This window comes from Pungitius pungitius, chromosome 20, assembly GCF_949316345.1.
Source record: "Pungitius pungitius chromosome 20, fPunPun2.1, whole genome shotgun sequence".
NCBI lineage: Eukaryota > Metazoa > Chordata > Actinopteri > Perciformes > Gasterosteidae > Pungitius > Pungitius pungitius.
In genome coordinates, this window is record NC_084919.1 from 15,729,089 (window position 1) to 15,745,176 (window position 16,088).

General features: G+C 49.3%; 1 protein-coding gene across 6 annotated transcripts in view; it reads left to right on the forward strand.

Annotated features, from left to right (window-relative positions):
• enah (ENAH actin regulator) overlaps positions 1-16,088 on the forward strand; it is a 54,361-nt gene that overhangs the window by 27,916 nt on the left and 10,357 nt on the right. For all 6 annotated transcript variants that reach the window (XM_062559446.1, XM_062559445.1, XM_037449308.2 and 3 more), the window contains exons 4-5: positions 6,399-6,471; positions 14,686-14,957. In XM_062559446.1, coding sequence (XP_062415430.1) covers positions 6,399-6,471; positions 14,686-14,957 — 345 coding nt within the window. The remainder of the gene's footprint in view (positions 1-6,398; positions 6,472-14,685; positions 14,958-16,088) is intronic.

The following is a 16,088-nucleotide window of genomic DNA, read 5'->3' on the forward strand; positions in this document are numbered from 1 at the left end:
ACAAACACACACACACACTCACTCACACACACACACACAGACAGACACACACACACGCACACAGACACACACAGACAGACAGACAGACACACACAAACACACATACAGACACAGACACACACACACACAAACACACACACACCATTAGTATTCCGCCCAGTGTTGACTGTCCGAACAGAGACGGATGGAGATAAAACGTACCAGAATCTGGGCTGAAGCCGTCCAGACAGCTCCACTGAAACCGCATTCAATTAAACCGTGTCCACAGGGAGTCAATGTACTGTCCTCTCCCTGGTCTCCCCCGTCTCCCCCGTCCCGTTGCTCTCCCTCGTCTCCCCCATCTCCCCCTGCCAGTGGGTGTAATTGTGTTACTGTGAGTGACAGAACGCAGGCAGCTGATGAGTGATGACCTCACAGCGGCGACCTTCCATTACATTACATTACATTACATCCAAAGCGACTTACAATAAGTGCATTTCCACATAGAGATACAAACTCAGAAGAACAAGTAACAATAAAGTACATTTTTCATAAAATAAGCAGTTTCAAAACATGTTATAGAAAAGTGCTATTATAAGTACAATTTAAGTGCTACCATTTGTTAGTGCTACGGTTTGCTAGTGTTTTAGTCAAGGTAGAGTCTAAAAAGGTGTGTCTTGAGTTTTCGACGGAAGATGTAGAGGCTCTCTGCAGTCCTGATCTCGTCAGAGAGCTCATTCCACCATCTGGGAGCCAGGACAGCAAAGAGTCGCGATCTCGCCGAGTGCTTTTCTCTCAGTGAGGGAGGAACAAGCCGCTTTGCAGATGCAGATCGAAGTGTGCGCGTTGGGATGTAGGGTTTCACCATGTCCTGGATGTAGACTGGTCCCGATCCATTCACAGCATAGTACGTCAGTACCAATGTTTTGAACTGGATGCGGGCAGCCACTGGTAACCAATGAAGAGAATGGAGAAGTGGTGTGGTGTGGGCGAAAGGAAGCGTCTCCAATGACAGGAACTAATTCAGGGGCCCGACCCGGCCCGCTTCCAGGAGCACCGCGTGGCGCCATGATGGAGACGGGGAGTGAAGCCAGAACCACCGACCCTCTGTTTGTCCTCAGAGGGACGACTGTCCTCAGGACTTAACACCTTCACATGTCAGACACACATACACCTGTACCTACATGGGGGGGGGCAGGGGCTCCTCTGGCAGCAGACATAGCACCACAGTCCTTCGAAGGCCCCCGTGTGACCCGTTGTCCGGCCTCAGTGCGTCCACCCCCCTACAATCCTGGGAGCTTGCATACAGAACCATGGCTTCCTACTATCTAATGGACTTATGTCCCTCTCACTGGCTCGTCCAGCTCAGACCTTTCCAGGCCCTACATTACATGTTATTTAGCTGACGCTTTTATCCAAAGCGACTTACATTGCATTATAACCCATGCATTCCATTTTTTGCCTGGGGAGCAATTAGGGGTTCGGTGTCTTTCTCAGGGACACTTCGACATGGCACATGGAGCAGCCGGGATTCGTACCACCAACCACCAACTGCTCTACTCCGTGCGCCACCATCGCCCTAGTGAGGCACACCTGGCTTTCACCAATGTAACCCCCCCCACGTGACTATTGTTGGACACGCTGCAGGGGTCAAAGTGTTGGCTCATTCCCTTCCTTACTTTACATTACTTTGAACCCCGCGCTAGTGATGTAACAAAGTCCTTGAATGTTGCATAGTCAGAGACAGCTGTCCTTAATGTGCTACATGCACCAGGCCTCTTGTGCTGAGCTTAGGGGGGGAGCAGCTGATAGACATTTGTGAGCATTTGACAATGATGAGTCCTGATGACGAATCGCCGGTGGAGACCCTGGCAGCCATGGCAACCGTCTCCATTGTGTTGATGCACTATGGAGGTGTTTCTTTGAGATTAGAGACACAATGGACACACAGTAGAGGACAGGGTCATCGTCCTCTGCCCACCTGGACAAGCCTCCTGTCATCAAAGCCGCGGTGTGGCTGTAAGCGAGGAGCTGACGGGGAGGACAAGGTCTTCCTGTCCATGGGCCGTCCATCCCTCATGTCACGTCAGAGTAAAGTAAACAGAATAACAGCATGCAGCAGGCTCTGGAGGCCATTGGCTCCACACACTCGATACGTGCTCGCGATACCTGGCAAGAAATGCGAAGGACCGCCCCGTAAGTCAAAGTCCAGCTGGACTGAGGGACACGTGGCGACAGGTCCATGGACGCCGTCTGGTAAAAGACGCAGACCGCATCACATTTAGCTCACGATGTCACTGTCCCAGGACCTATAGCACCTGCTGGTGATAAGCCAGAATCCCCAACACCCCCCCACGGGGTAAAGGTTGAAGGTAATGCCTTACATGGCGTGTGGCCATTGAGCAACTCCCCTTATACATAAAGGACCAATAAATGTTCATCAGGTCTATGAGAAGCCCCTCAGTGACAGCTTGGTTACATATAACATCTACATAGATATATACATACTAGGGCTGTCAAATGATTAAAAATTTTAATCAAATTAATCAGAATTTTCAGTGGATTAATCATGATTAATCACACCTGAATCCTAACCATTTTTTCTTTCTGAAATGCATACTAAAGATAAATAACAGGACACAGATACATAATTATCATTATTATCATCATTATTATTTTTTACATAAATACATGTTATTGATATTTGATTTTTTAATTCATTTCAGAAAATAATCAAAGCAATGTTATTTGACAAGTCACAGACTGATTTCCCTGCATGGCTCTAGAAGGGTCTCGAGCCTCTGCAGTTTATCCCACTCTGCTGTGAGTTTGTGCTCCTGATGGTTCAGGGCTGCGATGACCAGACATGACCAGACATGTCAACCCTCCCGATGTTTCAAAGCCCCTCCCGAAAATCTCCCGGACCGACCTTTCTCCCGATTTCCACCCGAACAACAATATTGCTGCACCACCCGTCACTGGGCGCGCCGTTTCAGACCGAACAATAATAAAGGTTACACCTTGAAGTCGAGCGCGGCGATTAGAACGACTGGCGCTGCAAAGAAATCCGCTACCACCCCCATTTCAGTGTGAAATATCCCCATACCCGGGAGGATTTAGATCGCATTGGCTTCCCTTCCTCCGCATGTTTCAGAACAGTATTACGGGTCTCTCCGATGGTCCTCTACCTCAGCGCTGCTCTTAGCCAAGCTCTGCTGGGCGGAGCTTTTTTTCTCTGTTCTGCTGCGCGAGAACGGGGAGGGAGGGGGGGGGGGGGAGGGGTGCAGGTCTCTGGCGCAAACGACTTGCTGAACCTGACGTCCTGACATATGCCTGCAGGTGGCAGTAATGTGTTGTATAGGATGAAGTGCATTCCCTAGAGGAAGAGGCACTTTACTGACCTGAATAATTTGTCACACTGCGCATGCGTGAAATGCGTCAAAAAAATTGACGTAATTAACAACAAACAGCTGATTAACGCCGTTAACGCGCTATTTTTGACAGCCCTAATACATACATACAAATATAACAGCAGAAGCTAATATTTGCATGACCCCAACACTCGGAATGTGATGCGGTTTCCAGGCTTTCTTTTCCCGATCGCCCCTGAAGCATGTGTGATCGTCATACATGTTAACGATTCTACATGTCAATATATAATATAAATATAAATATATATATATACCGACTCTGGTTAAGAACATTTGTACTCATAGATAAAACAGTATTTGGCTGGAAAGGTAAGGAGCCAACGCCTACTTTACAGCAGCTGAGGATGTTCTTCCTGATGAACAGCAGAGGTCACGTTGGAACACGCTTGGAACAAGCTTGGTTAGACATCGTGTTTGGTGACAACGGAACAACGTGAAGACGGAGTTGTGAAATATGAAGTCTCCTGGGAGAAGCTCATCTGAAGAGATGATTGGTTCACATCTAATCATTGGAGCCAGTCCAACCTGTTTAACACAGGTAGCGAGCACACGGCTGGAGGAACGCGACTTCTACTGCATCATGTGACGCCAACCGATGCTGCTGTTAAGCTCCGCCCCCATCCACCTGTTCATCAAGGCCTCTCTCCATTTAGGATCCTTTGCTCAGCACGGAGGCATGAGAAAAGCAATTCCAGGTAACACAGGGTCAAGTATTCCTTTGTTAACTCATTCTGCAGCGGAGCACAGTGGGTAAGTCCAGTTAGAGCGTCAGAGGCTGGGGGACCGGGCCCTGCTAATGGGCTCTTAGGCTGCTCCGAGGCCCTCTGCCCATTCAGCTGGTCCTCAAAGGTCTGCTTAGTTCTCTCCATCAATAACCATTAGGCTGGACACCCCCGTCAATGGGCTTCCTGGCACACTGTGGACCGGCTTCAGATTGTGCATCTGACCAAGCGTTTGCCTTGTCCTCACTTCATTACTCTAAAAGCAGCCTGCTGTTATGAGGACAAAGGCACTCGAAGACATTCAAGGAACTCGTCATGACTTTCAACTAACCATTAATCGATGAATCAGATAAAAAACAGCTTTCATTTGCACTTTTTATTCTAAAACGGAATATTACAAAAGACTGCACCAAGTTCACAAACATAAGTTATAAAAAATAAAGACAAATCAGGAAATTTAACAGATTTGTTTTAACGTCAGAACGTGTTTTCTATATGTTCAGCTTATTCATTAAATTATTACCATTAGTAAAAATAAAGTTATTGTATAACTTTTAAAGTGTATTAGTTCAAATGTACAACAAGCAGATATATTTGTCAACAATAACCGATATGATATGGAAGATGAAGACTGCCCCCCCCCCCAGTCGGTTGCATCGTCTGCACTTTACAGCCTCACTAAATAGTCTCGTGGACATGCTCACCCTACATGGGACTCAACAACTGCTGCTGGCTGTCTCTGCAACTCATTGAGTGACGTAATGTCACGTGACACAACTTCTAATTATTGATTGGTTGTTGCAGCCCTACTTTCAACGTCTCGTTTATTGGGATTACTGGGACTCAAGGACTCAACGATTGACGCTCTGTCCTTGGGTGTCATCTGGTGAGGCAAATTCTTTTGAATCGATCTGCCCGGCAACTGAGGGCTGGCTGGGGGTTGGGGGGGGTGAAGAAGGTCCTTGACCTTGAACTATTTCTAAAACAGATGATTGTTGCTCGACAATGAGTCGGCTCTACAGCAGACACAGGTTCTTCCCCAGAGGAACATTCCATTGGATCCTCACTCAGCACTTCATGGCCTCTGTACATGAGGATGGAGCTCCTTCTCCACAGGACAGAAACATGGAGGCTTGACGTCTCCCCCTCTTAGGACCAGGTTGGATCCTGTCTGCAGGGGGGGGGGGGGGCTGATGTGCTGCACTGTAGCCTTGGATGCTTAACGCCCTTCAATATTTAATGACCCCCCCCAACCACAACGACTAACTGGTCCTGGCTGTTGCTTTGGGAGCTATGGGACAGGAACAAGTGTCCATCTGTGCGTCTCCATAAAGACTGGAAATAAATGAAATGTTTTTCTCTCCGCTTTCACTCTGTTTCAAATAGTTCCTTCATGAAGAATCCAGGCCACCAGGGACAGATTCTTTATTCTCTGGAGTCATAATTAATAATAATAATAATTAATGCTACAACGCCACCGGAATCACACAAAACCACAGAAAACTCCTTGGGCTCGGACCCAGTTCCTCCTGAACGGGTTGAAGCACCGTCATACACAAAGCTATGCACCCATCAGACAGGAGGTAAGGGTCAGACATAATGCCCTGTGACCCCCCCCCCCCCCCCCCCACAGGCCAGCCTTTTAGGAGAAAAGAGAAACACGGTGTGTGCGTGTGTGTGTGTGTGGGGGGGGGGGGGAATCAGTGACATCAGTGACATTGAATCAGGAATATTTATTGGCAAAATATGTTCGACATACGAGGAATTAGTCCTGAAGGTTGGTGCATAGCGTCACACAGTAAGACAACATAGTGTTCAATTTACACAGTTTACAATAAAGTATTAAGTATTAAAAACAAAAGATAAGAAGGAATTTAAATGTAGAGAACAGTTCCAAATGAAGTGTGAATAAAGTTGAATTGTTTGTAAGCGAGGAAGCACTTTAGATGAACGTGGCAACGTTTAAGCATTAAATACTTTGATTTGATTTCCAACTGTTCAAATCTGATTTAGTGTCTTTTTCATTTATTAATAAATTCTTCGCCACCTTTTCATCATCAAGGACATAAAACCCGTCAGGGCTCCGTGTCAAGATGCTCGCTGTGTGTCACCATTTAGAGATCGTCATTCTCCCTTCCAACTCCTTTCAAAATAAAGAACTTAATGCTCAGCACAAGAGTTCTTAAATACTGCAGGAAATACATTTAACTGTTTATAGAATGAATGTTTATTGCGTGTGTGTGTGTGTGTGTGTCGCTTCCCACAGGCCCCACGTTGCCCAGGCAGAGCCCCCAGGTCCAGAATGGCCCCACGCCAGAGGAGATGGAGCTGCAGAGAAGGTACAGGACCACATCTGTCTCTCTCACACACACACTCCTCCTGTCCATCAGAACGCGACGTTTCACAGAACACCTTCTAAGATAAAAGAGGACAGTGATGATTTGTGTCGTCACAAAGCAACCATGCTGCTTTGATAACGTTGTAGACCCATTTAGATACCGTCACATGTGTGTAAATGTGGTTCTTGTTCCTTGTTTCATCTGATATGAGATGTAGCACGCGTATCACCACTCTGTGAATCATTCACGTGAGAATGGGGGGTGCTTGGGTTCGATGTATTGTAATACCTTTTAACAGAAGCTATTTAAAAAATAATGAGACCCAGAGATGGTTGTTTCTTTTAACAAAAGTAAAATAAATAGGGTCACGCCTTGTTTATTTAAATACAATAATTACTTTCCCCAAAACACAATATTACCAAATAGACAAAAATAAATAACCAAAGCTTAAATAAAAACGTAAATAATAAACTCTAAATGTAGTGATACACCCCAATAGTATCAATGACTTCAAAATAAATGGTTGAAATGTTCCTGTTCCTCAACTCAGAGAATACCAGAGAACTCAACAATAACAACAAAACTCCCCCCTCTAAGTGTCTTGACACAAGTCAATCACACACACAGCCACACATGTTCCAGTTACTTACGGCAACAATGTGGCCGAGAAAAAAAACACGTTGCAGGACTGTTTGGTCTGGCAAAAAGTGCACTGAAATCACTTTCAAAACATTGAGAGCGTGGAAACTCGGGTCCGCGATGCGATTCACCGACACTTCCGCCCGGCCTCGCCCGCCGTGGCTAGCAAGCTCGGCTCCCTCGATGGCGAGTAACTGCAGGCTATTTTACGCCTGGTCGGAGTAATGCAGCATCTTCAGCCTGATTCTACATGTTTCTGTGCAGACCTTTGGTAACGTTCCTCTTGGGGGGAGCTATGGATTCTTCGTAAAGGTGACATCCTGTCATCAGACACAGCTGCTATTTACTCTGCCCCCTCCTCTCCTTATTCTCTCCTTTCACGATTCCTTTTTTGTCTTCCCCTGTCTCCCTCTGTCACACACACGTCCCTTTACTTCCACCTTTGTGTGGACCCTCATCGACACTGCAGTCCCTTAACCTAAATTCAGGCCTAAATTAACCTGTACCCTAAATCCCTCAATCCTTCAAAATGTCTTCATTTCCACCATGTCTTCATTTTCACCATCACTCTGATGGTCCTCGCTATGCAGCAAGTACAAGAACACACCCACACACACAGAGGAAAGCATTCTTTAGGTGTGAGTCAATGTTCCTTCCACTTCTCTTTGAGGAGAACTTTAAGGGGTCTTGGGTCGGAGAGAACCTGATGGATCCAGCTCCTCCTCCTCCCGACCCCATGTTCATGGCTGTGAGGAAAAGAGAGGATGAAAGGAGGGTTAAAGGGAGCAGACGTAGTGGCAGCACACGGGTGCTGCTCACCTTATTCCTGATGAACATCTAGTGAGTACGCTGCGGCCAGTCAAGCATCTGTTAGCAATGAGTATTCAGTCCAGGCTTTGAATCAGAACCCTTCTTCAGAGGGAGGAGGGATGTGGAAGAGCCCCACAAGGCGACCAGTCAATCACAGAAAACCCGCCCTCAAGCATACCATGCTTTTTGGTCTGCCTCTAAATTTGAAGTGTCAAAGAAATGACCTCCTAACCACTATTCCTTGACCTCTGTGGAAAAGAAGGAAAGATGGCCTGAAGAGTTGATGAGGAAGGAAAGGACATGGCGGTGTTTAGGGGATCGGCTCCACTTCCACTGAGCTGCGAAGTTGTGATGAAGGAGACGCATGTTGGTGACGTCAGTCTGCAGCGGCTCCAAAGAAGCCTCTGAGATTCCTTCATGTGTCGTCACAGTGTGAGTCATGCAGACGACACAAACAACCAGCTTCAAAGGAAAACTTTGCTTTGGTAAAGGATGCTTCAGTGGTTCCTATGCTGGAGGAGCTACGGAAGCTTAGCATTAGGGAATAGATTTGACCATCTGAATCTTGGGTTGCGCTGGGGAAGTTGATTGGTGACTCATAGGTGTGTGGATGTCTCACCCCATGTTGGCTGGGATTGACTCCTATACGATATCCACACTACTTTTTGCAGAGAGTCTACTGCTACCCTCTACACATGTTTGAGTTAAATCAAATAACTCAGTGGTGAAATGTAACAAGTACAACTAGCTAAAGCTACATGGAGCATTCTGTGTAGCTTTTGGCGGCACCCTGTGGACAAGAGTGGTGTTGTTTTAGATTGCCAAAGTACCTTTAGAAAGACCCATCTGGCGGTCTGGGGGCCTGCCGGTCTGACGCTCTGAGGGCCTGGCGGTCTGAGGGCCTCGCGGTCTGAGGGCCTGACGGTCTGAGGGCCTGACGGTCTGAGGGCCTGGCGGCCTGAGGGCCTGGCGGTCTGACGGTCTGAGGGCTTGGCGGTCTGAGGGCCTAACGGTCTGAGGGCCTGACGCTCTGAGGGCCTGACGCTCTGAGGGCCTGGCGGTCTGACGGTCTGAGGGCCTGACGGTCTGAGGGCCTGGCGGTCTGAGGGCCTGGCGGTCTGAGAGCCTGGCGGTCTGACGGTCTGACGCTCTGAGGGCCTGGCGGTCTGACGGTCTGAGGGCCTGACTGACGGTCTGAGGGCCTGGCGGTCTGAGGGCCTGGCGGTCTGAGAGCCTGGCGGTCTGAGGGCCTGACGGTCTGACGGTCTGAGGGCCTGGCGGTCTGAGGGCCTGGCGGTCTGAGAGCCTGGCGGTCTGAGGGCCTGACGGTCTGACGGTCTGAGGGCCTGGCGGTCTGAGGGCCTGGCGGTCTGAGAGCCTGACGGTCTGAGGGTCTGGCGGTCTGAGGGCCTGGCGGTCTGAGAGCCTGGCGGTCTGAGGGCCTGACGGTCTGAGGGCCTGGCGGTCTGAGGGCCTGGCGGTCTGAGGGCCTGGCGGTCTGAGAGCCTGGCGGTCTGAGGGCCTGACGGTCTGACGGTCTGAGGGCCTGGCGGTCTGAGGGCCTGGCGGTCTGAGAGCCTGACGGTCTGAGGGCCTGGCGGTCTGAGGGCCTGGCGGTCTGACGGTCTGAGGGCTTGGCGGTCTGAGGGCCTGGCGGTCTGTCTTGGAGTGAGATCATGGTCTTTCAATGGAGGGAGACCCAGTATCACACTGTGGTTCTGCTCTGGATCCTCCTGCTGGAAAAGTGGCATAAACACTAAAAATAGCCACAGAGGAATTCATTCATGGGCTCACTCAACGCATGAGCCAATGTCTTGGCTTTGTCTTACATGTGAGGAACGTGTGTCCCCCAAAGCACGTTGCCTGATATGGAGACAAAGAGGAGTAGAGAGAAGCGGAGATTTGGACGAGCCTCATTAAAGGCGATGAGCTAACCTCATTCCACAGTGACCACCCATGTTCAGTCACACAGAGGATGGAAACGTGACCTCCATCTCTATCTGCTCCTCCCTTTCATTGGAGAAGAGGTGCAGCCCAATGCGGCCTCCAGCGGAGGAGGTCACGGTACAGCGCGGGTAGAGCCCACCTGTTCAGGGATGCAGGCTGCTGCCCTCGGATTAAAGAGACAGGAGCTGAAAATAAGAGGCCGTGATATAAATAACTGTGTGGCGCGTGGGAGCGAGGGGAGTGTGTGCTGGGAGGCAGGGAGATATCGGTGTTAGCTGTTAGCACGTAGACGCAAACACCAGCAGCTGCTCTGCACATTGTCACAAGTGCATGCTTGGATATATAACACGTCTCACAAATACACGTAACTACACACACAAACATCTATCTAAAAACAATATGTTCACCTTATAACGAGGTTGGGATCTTACGTTAGCGGGACACAACCACACAGACAGTGTGTGTGTGTGTGTGTGTGTGTGTTGTACACTTGGACCGACCCCCTCGTTAGTAGGTCCATATGGTCCATCTGGGCTCCCGTCCATTCACACACCATTTCCTGGTTCTGTGAGCCAATCAGGCGGCCCCTGGGTCCAGCTGGCCCACAGCTCTCAGTATCTGGAGGTTCTGCACAGTAGTCACAGATGGGCCAGATGTGAAGTGGTTTCTTGGTGGACCGGAAGAAGAGAACCACACTCATCATATCACCTGATAAAGAGTCGACCTGGTCAGTGCTCACACACCAAACAACACCCTTTAGGACTCTGATGGTGTATTTCTTAATGCACCAACGCACTAGTGTCCTACTCCTTTGGATTTGGGACCCTTTATGTAAGTATGAGGCTGTGTTACAATTCTCCAATTAAAAAAGGTTCTTCACGGTCGTCCAGAGAGTTAAAGAGTTAAAGCTGTCGTTGTGGTTGATTGTGTCTCTAACCGTGGATGGAGCTGCGAGTACAAAAGGTCTTTGAGGGCTCCTCATGTGATCTGGGTGTTATTGGCCTTCTCTCAGTGCACAATGGACGTTTCCCAACATCCTCTCCAGCTCTGAGTTGATAGCAAAGAGCAAAAAAAGGAACACGTGTGCACATGCTCGTATCTATGTGCGTGGCGGGATTCGGCCCGTGTTGCCGCCCACGCTCCCTTAGAGACGGTTTCCCTGGCAACCCTAGTCAGGAGGCGAGGGAGGCGCGGTGGAAGCGTGCAGGAAGACTACCTCCCCAGCTTTGAATCGTTGAATCGTTTTAGGGTCCCCCTCCCGGGGCAGGAGGTATACAGACTGTGAAGACACCAGGAAGTGACACATGACACAGCTCATTGGACTCGTTCAGATTGACATGCTCTGCTCTGGAATTTCTCTTTCTCAAAGAATATGAAGGATATAAAGGGTCCAGAACCCTACAAGAGGCTGCATCAGTCCCTCTCTGTCCTTATAAGGATGCTAACAAGAACCCCCTCCAGGGAATGGAGCAACGTTTTAGTATTCCTCTGGTTCCATCCGCAAAAAACCCATTAATATTCAGGGCTTGGATCTAGAACACGCCCAGCTCCTGTGAACATTTCTATTACACTAACCACATGTTTTTAAGCAAAACACTCCGGTTCAGACAAAAAATCTGCTATTTAACTTTTAACTTTGGTTAAAGGCGTTTTTTGTACTTTGGACTGTGAGTTCTGTCTTTTTTTTATCAATGTGTTTTTCCTTCGTGTTGATCAAAGCGATCTTGGACGCTTTACACTCTGACATACTGGAGCAGGAATTCACAGATGGAACCAGCAAACAGATCTGCTGTAGAACCCTCTGAAGATTTGAATCCGCTTTACACACACACACACACACACACACACACACACACACACCTCAAGTACCTCTCTCAGGACAGCTTATTTTAAGCATGTGTGCACATTATTTAAGAATGTCGTGATCTTCTGCTTCGGGGAATGCTGTGTGCATGTGTGACATCCATAAATCACACACTAGAGTGTGTGTGTGTGTGTGTGTGTGTGTGTGTGTGTGTGTGTGTGTGTGTGTGTGTGTGTGTGCCAGAAGACATTAATCAACGCCGGCTCAATCATTCAACTGCAGCGAAGGACACAGCTGAGGTTTCCTGTCCGCTCTAATTAGGACGCGCGTATTCAGCAAGTACACTACACGTGAGACAAATGACACCTACTTGGTTAGTTGGGTTTCCCTTGTTGGATCTTATATTGAGGAGTATGATGGCATCAGGTGGGCCACGCACTGGGGAGACACTGGGGGAACACGGGGTGAACGGGTGACAAAAACACTGACCAAGCCCAAAAAGGGCGACGTAGTCACCATCTAATGAGTGTGTGTGCCAGGTATATGTTGCATCGTCCCCAGGCGCCTCCTATTTGTGTGTCGTTAGCTTGTCAAAAGGCGGGTAAATACTTTTGCACGGCTCTGTATCTGCCCGTTCATCCATCCATCTGCCGTAGTTGATTCACTTCTCAATTGACTTGGCACTTGTTGGTACTGTTTCCATCCCTCAGACGCTTGTGGCTAACAGCTCAAACATGGCTAGAAAAGCTGCCTTGCCAACGTCGCTGGTAGACTAGCGGCACCAGCTGCACCAGCTACCGCCAACAGCCGGCAGCCAAATGCCGCTGTCACCATCTTCGCATAGAAGAGAAGGACGAGGAGAGTAAGCCTCTGCAATGCCCCGCGCTTACGTAACGAGCCGTGTTTCATCATGGAGAGGCTCCGGTGCCGTTCCGATGCTCCTCAGAGACAAGACCTGCCGAGCTGCCATTGCCCTGCTGCTGTCACCGGTTCCCACGTGACACCGTGGGAACCGGGGCGGTGTGAGAGCAGCCACCGTGTGCCGTGAGGTCAGGATGGTGCCACATGGTGGAGGAAGTTCCTTTGGCTGCCTCTTTAGAAGGAAAGCTTCGGGTGTAAGGGACGTGAACTCAGGGTAGAATCTTTGTCTGGGAACAAGCTTCAATCCGTCGTAGAGGTGTCCGGTAAAAGCCCGGGTTAGGGCCTGCCCACTTGGCACGTCCAAAAGCCGATAGGTCGTCTTCTTTTTTCACATCTCATCCATTAATTACCTCTCTGTGTTCATGTATGACGACATCCTGCCACCCGAGAGCTTGCTTTGCTGCCAGATGATAGTTAGAAAACGTTTTGGATTAATTAAGATTAATGAGAGCAACATCTTGACAAAAGTCTCTTTTCAAAGATCATACATTATCTGAAGAAAGGTTGTGGTTACTTTTCTATTTGGTTTAAGGATCAATTGAAATATTCAACCTTCAGTCCATCAATGGAGACATATGGGTAATTTGACTTTTCCAATGGGCACACAAGCCTTTTGGACAAAATCAGTTCTCAGATTGTTCATTCATTGTTTCATAGCGACGCGTTTTTAAAAAAACGTTTTCTCATTTTACCTCCTGCTTTCGACGCAGATTTGAGAAAGCACCTTGTTAAGGTTCTTGCCCAAGGACGCATGGACATGCTGGGTAGTCGGGCCTAGGATCGCCAACCCAGCACAGCTGTAGAGCATCTCTCCAGTGGTAGCATGGACACTTGACAGATGGTTCAGCTTACCCCCTTCCAAGTACCTTTTGGAAAGCATTGGCCCTCTTTTCAGTTGTTCTTTGCACATACCTCCTTCTTCCAGACGTGTTCTCGATGAGGAGTAGCCATGTTACATGCGTGTTTTAAGACAAGATATTCCTTAATTAGGGCCTTTGTTGCCGCTCATTGGCTGACGTTGCTTTAAGGGGGGTCTGGGACTTGAACCCCGGCCCACCAGGGCCCTAGTGGGCCGCTCTCAGGATACTGGTGAATTGTTCTGACAACTTTTCTAGCCGGGCATTGAAAACACTGCGGTTCAATAAACGCCTTAATGATTTCACACGGCGCTGTGTGCCAGCTCCCTTCATGGCCCAATTTGCACAGGACGGATGCCAACTCTCAGCCGTCTCAACAAGGAGAACTCCAGGCCAAACTGCATTAGAAGCTATTCCCAGAGTGCACCTTGGGAAACGCAACGACGCCACTTCTGCCGGGCCGAACCCGCCTTAACACATGCACCTGTCGCTAGTTGACTGTGGTTTATTTCTCTTTCGGACGCATCCTGATTGATTTGCATCTAGTTCGTAATGAAGAAGAGGCATACATCGGTCTGTGTATGACCTTTGTTGGCAGATATCTTTGTTGATGCTGTGTTCTCCCCCTCGAGCCGTTCATCAAATGTCAGATGGCTGCTGCTCTGTCACACTTTGTCATATTCACTTGGCGAGCATGCCCACACTCCCTGCTCCTGTCGCCCTGCTGCTGCAGTCACATGCACCGCTGGCCTCTGCTGACACCTGCTGGTCCCACCCGTGTCTGCAGCCTCTTGCATCGCGCCATGCTTCAAGATTACTCACCTAAAGAACAGAAAGAAAAGACCCGCCCCCTGTGTCTCTGTGCAGCAGTGTGCCCTAAAAGGCTTTCACTCATTCAATGACCCCAGTAATGGCCGGTGGGTCGTGGTGGGGGGTCAAGACTCTTTTTTTTTTACTGGCTCTGTTCGTCTTTACTGAAATACGCTGTCCACATGTAACCCTCTTGTTTCTGTCATTGTGTCCTTGAGGTTGTTGAAGCGATGACTATGAAGACATCATCCAATTAACATGTGAACTATGAAATAATGTCTATTCTGCTCTTCTTCTTTCCTCTGATTCCTCCCTTCTTGTCTCTCCTCTCCTTGCTCCTCTTGGTTCCTCTCCATCCCTGTTTCCAATACTCCTCTCCTGTTTCCTCCCCTTTACCTTCTTGTTACATCTCCTCTCCTCACACAGGCAGCTCCAGGAGCTGCAGAGGCAGAAGGAGGTGGAACGGGAGCAGCAGGAGCGCGAGCGTCAGGAGAGGGAGCGCCTAGAGCGCGAGGCGCTGGAGCGCCAGGAACAGGAGCGTCTGGAGAGGGAGGCGCAGGCGGAGCGCGAGCGCCTGGAGCAGCAGGAGCGCAGCGAGCGTGAGCTGATGGAGAGGGAGAAGGCAGAGAGGGAGCAGCAGGAGCAGTTGGACAGAGAGCAGCAGGACTGGGAGAGAGGAAGACGCGTCTCCAACGCCGGTGAGTGATGTCCTTTGGTTCCATAATGACCCGCTGGGACTTCACATGGGCCTTTTCCCTGAGGAGCATGCTTATGTGTGTTGGAATGTTGGATCTGTGGTGGGTCGTCAGGGACAGGAATTACAACAAGATGCAGCTCCACCATTTGCATTGTGGGAGAATGGCAGGCAGTATAGTAGTTCTGAGTCTGGACACGCTAAGGCACTGGGGGGGGGGGGGGGGGTCATGAACACACACCATGGCCACACATAGAGATGGTAAAGGTGTCCTGATCCAGTGGAGCCGAGAGGAGGCGGAGCCTCAGGGGCAACACGCTGTGATGGGTCAGGGTTTCTCTTGTTGTCTCGTGATGGAAAGGAGGAATGAGCTGCTTCCGAGGACCAGGCCAGTAGGGGAGGCAGCGCCGTGCAACACGCTTCTGTGCACCGCCAGGCCCCGCAGCACACGCATGCACACGCATTCACACACATGCACACGCTTTCACACACAATCACACACATGCACACGCATTCACACACATGCACATGCATTCACACGCATGCACACGCATTCACACACGCATGCACACGCATTCGCACACATTCACATGCATGCACACATATTCACACGCATGCACACGCATTCACACACATGCACACGCATTCACACACATGCACATGCATTCACCCGCATTCACACGCATGCACACGCATTCACACACATTCGTACACATTCACATGCATGCACACGCATTCGCACACATTCACATGCATGCACACACATTCACACGCATTCACACGCATGCACACACATTCACACGCATGCACACACATTCACACACATTCGTACACATTCACACACATTCGTACACATTCACATGCATGCACACGCATTCACATGCATGCACACGCATTCGCACACATTCACATGCATGCACACACATTCACACACATGCACACACATGCAAATACACATTCACACACATGCACACGCATGCACACACAGCAACGTAGCTCAACGGTGTTACTCACAGGCTAAAAATACACCATCAGGGAGAATGGTTTTGAGACCCCCAAGGGGGGGGGGGGGGGTGCGTGCTGAGGATAACAAGGAGAAGTTTGTCATACACAATTAAACACACCGGATCACACA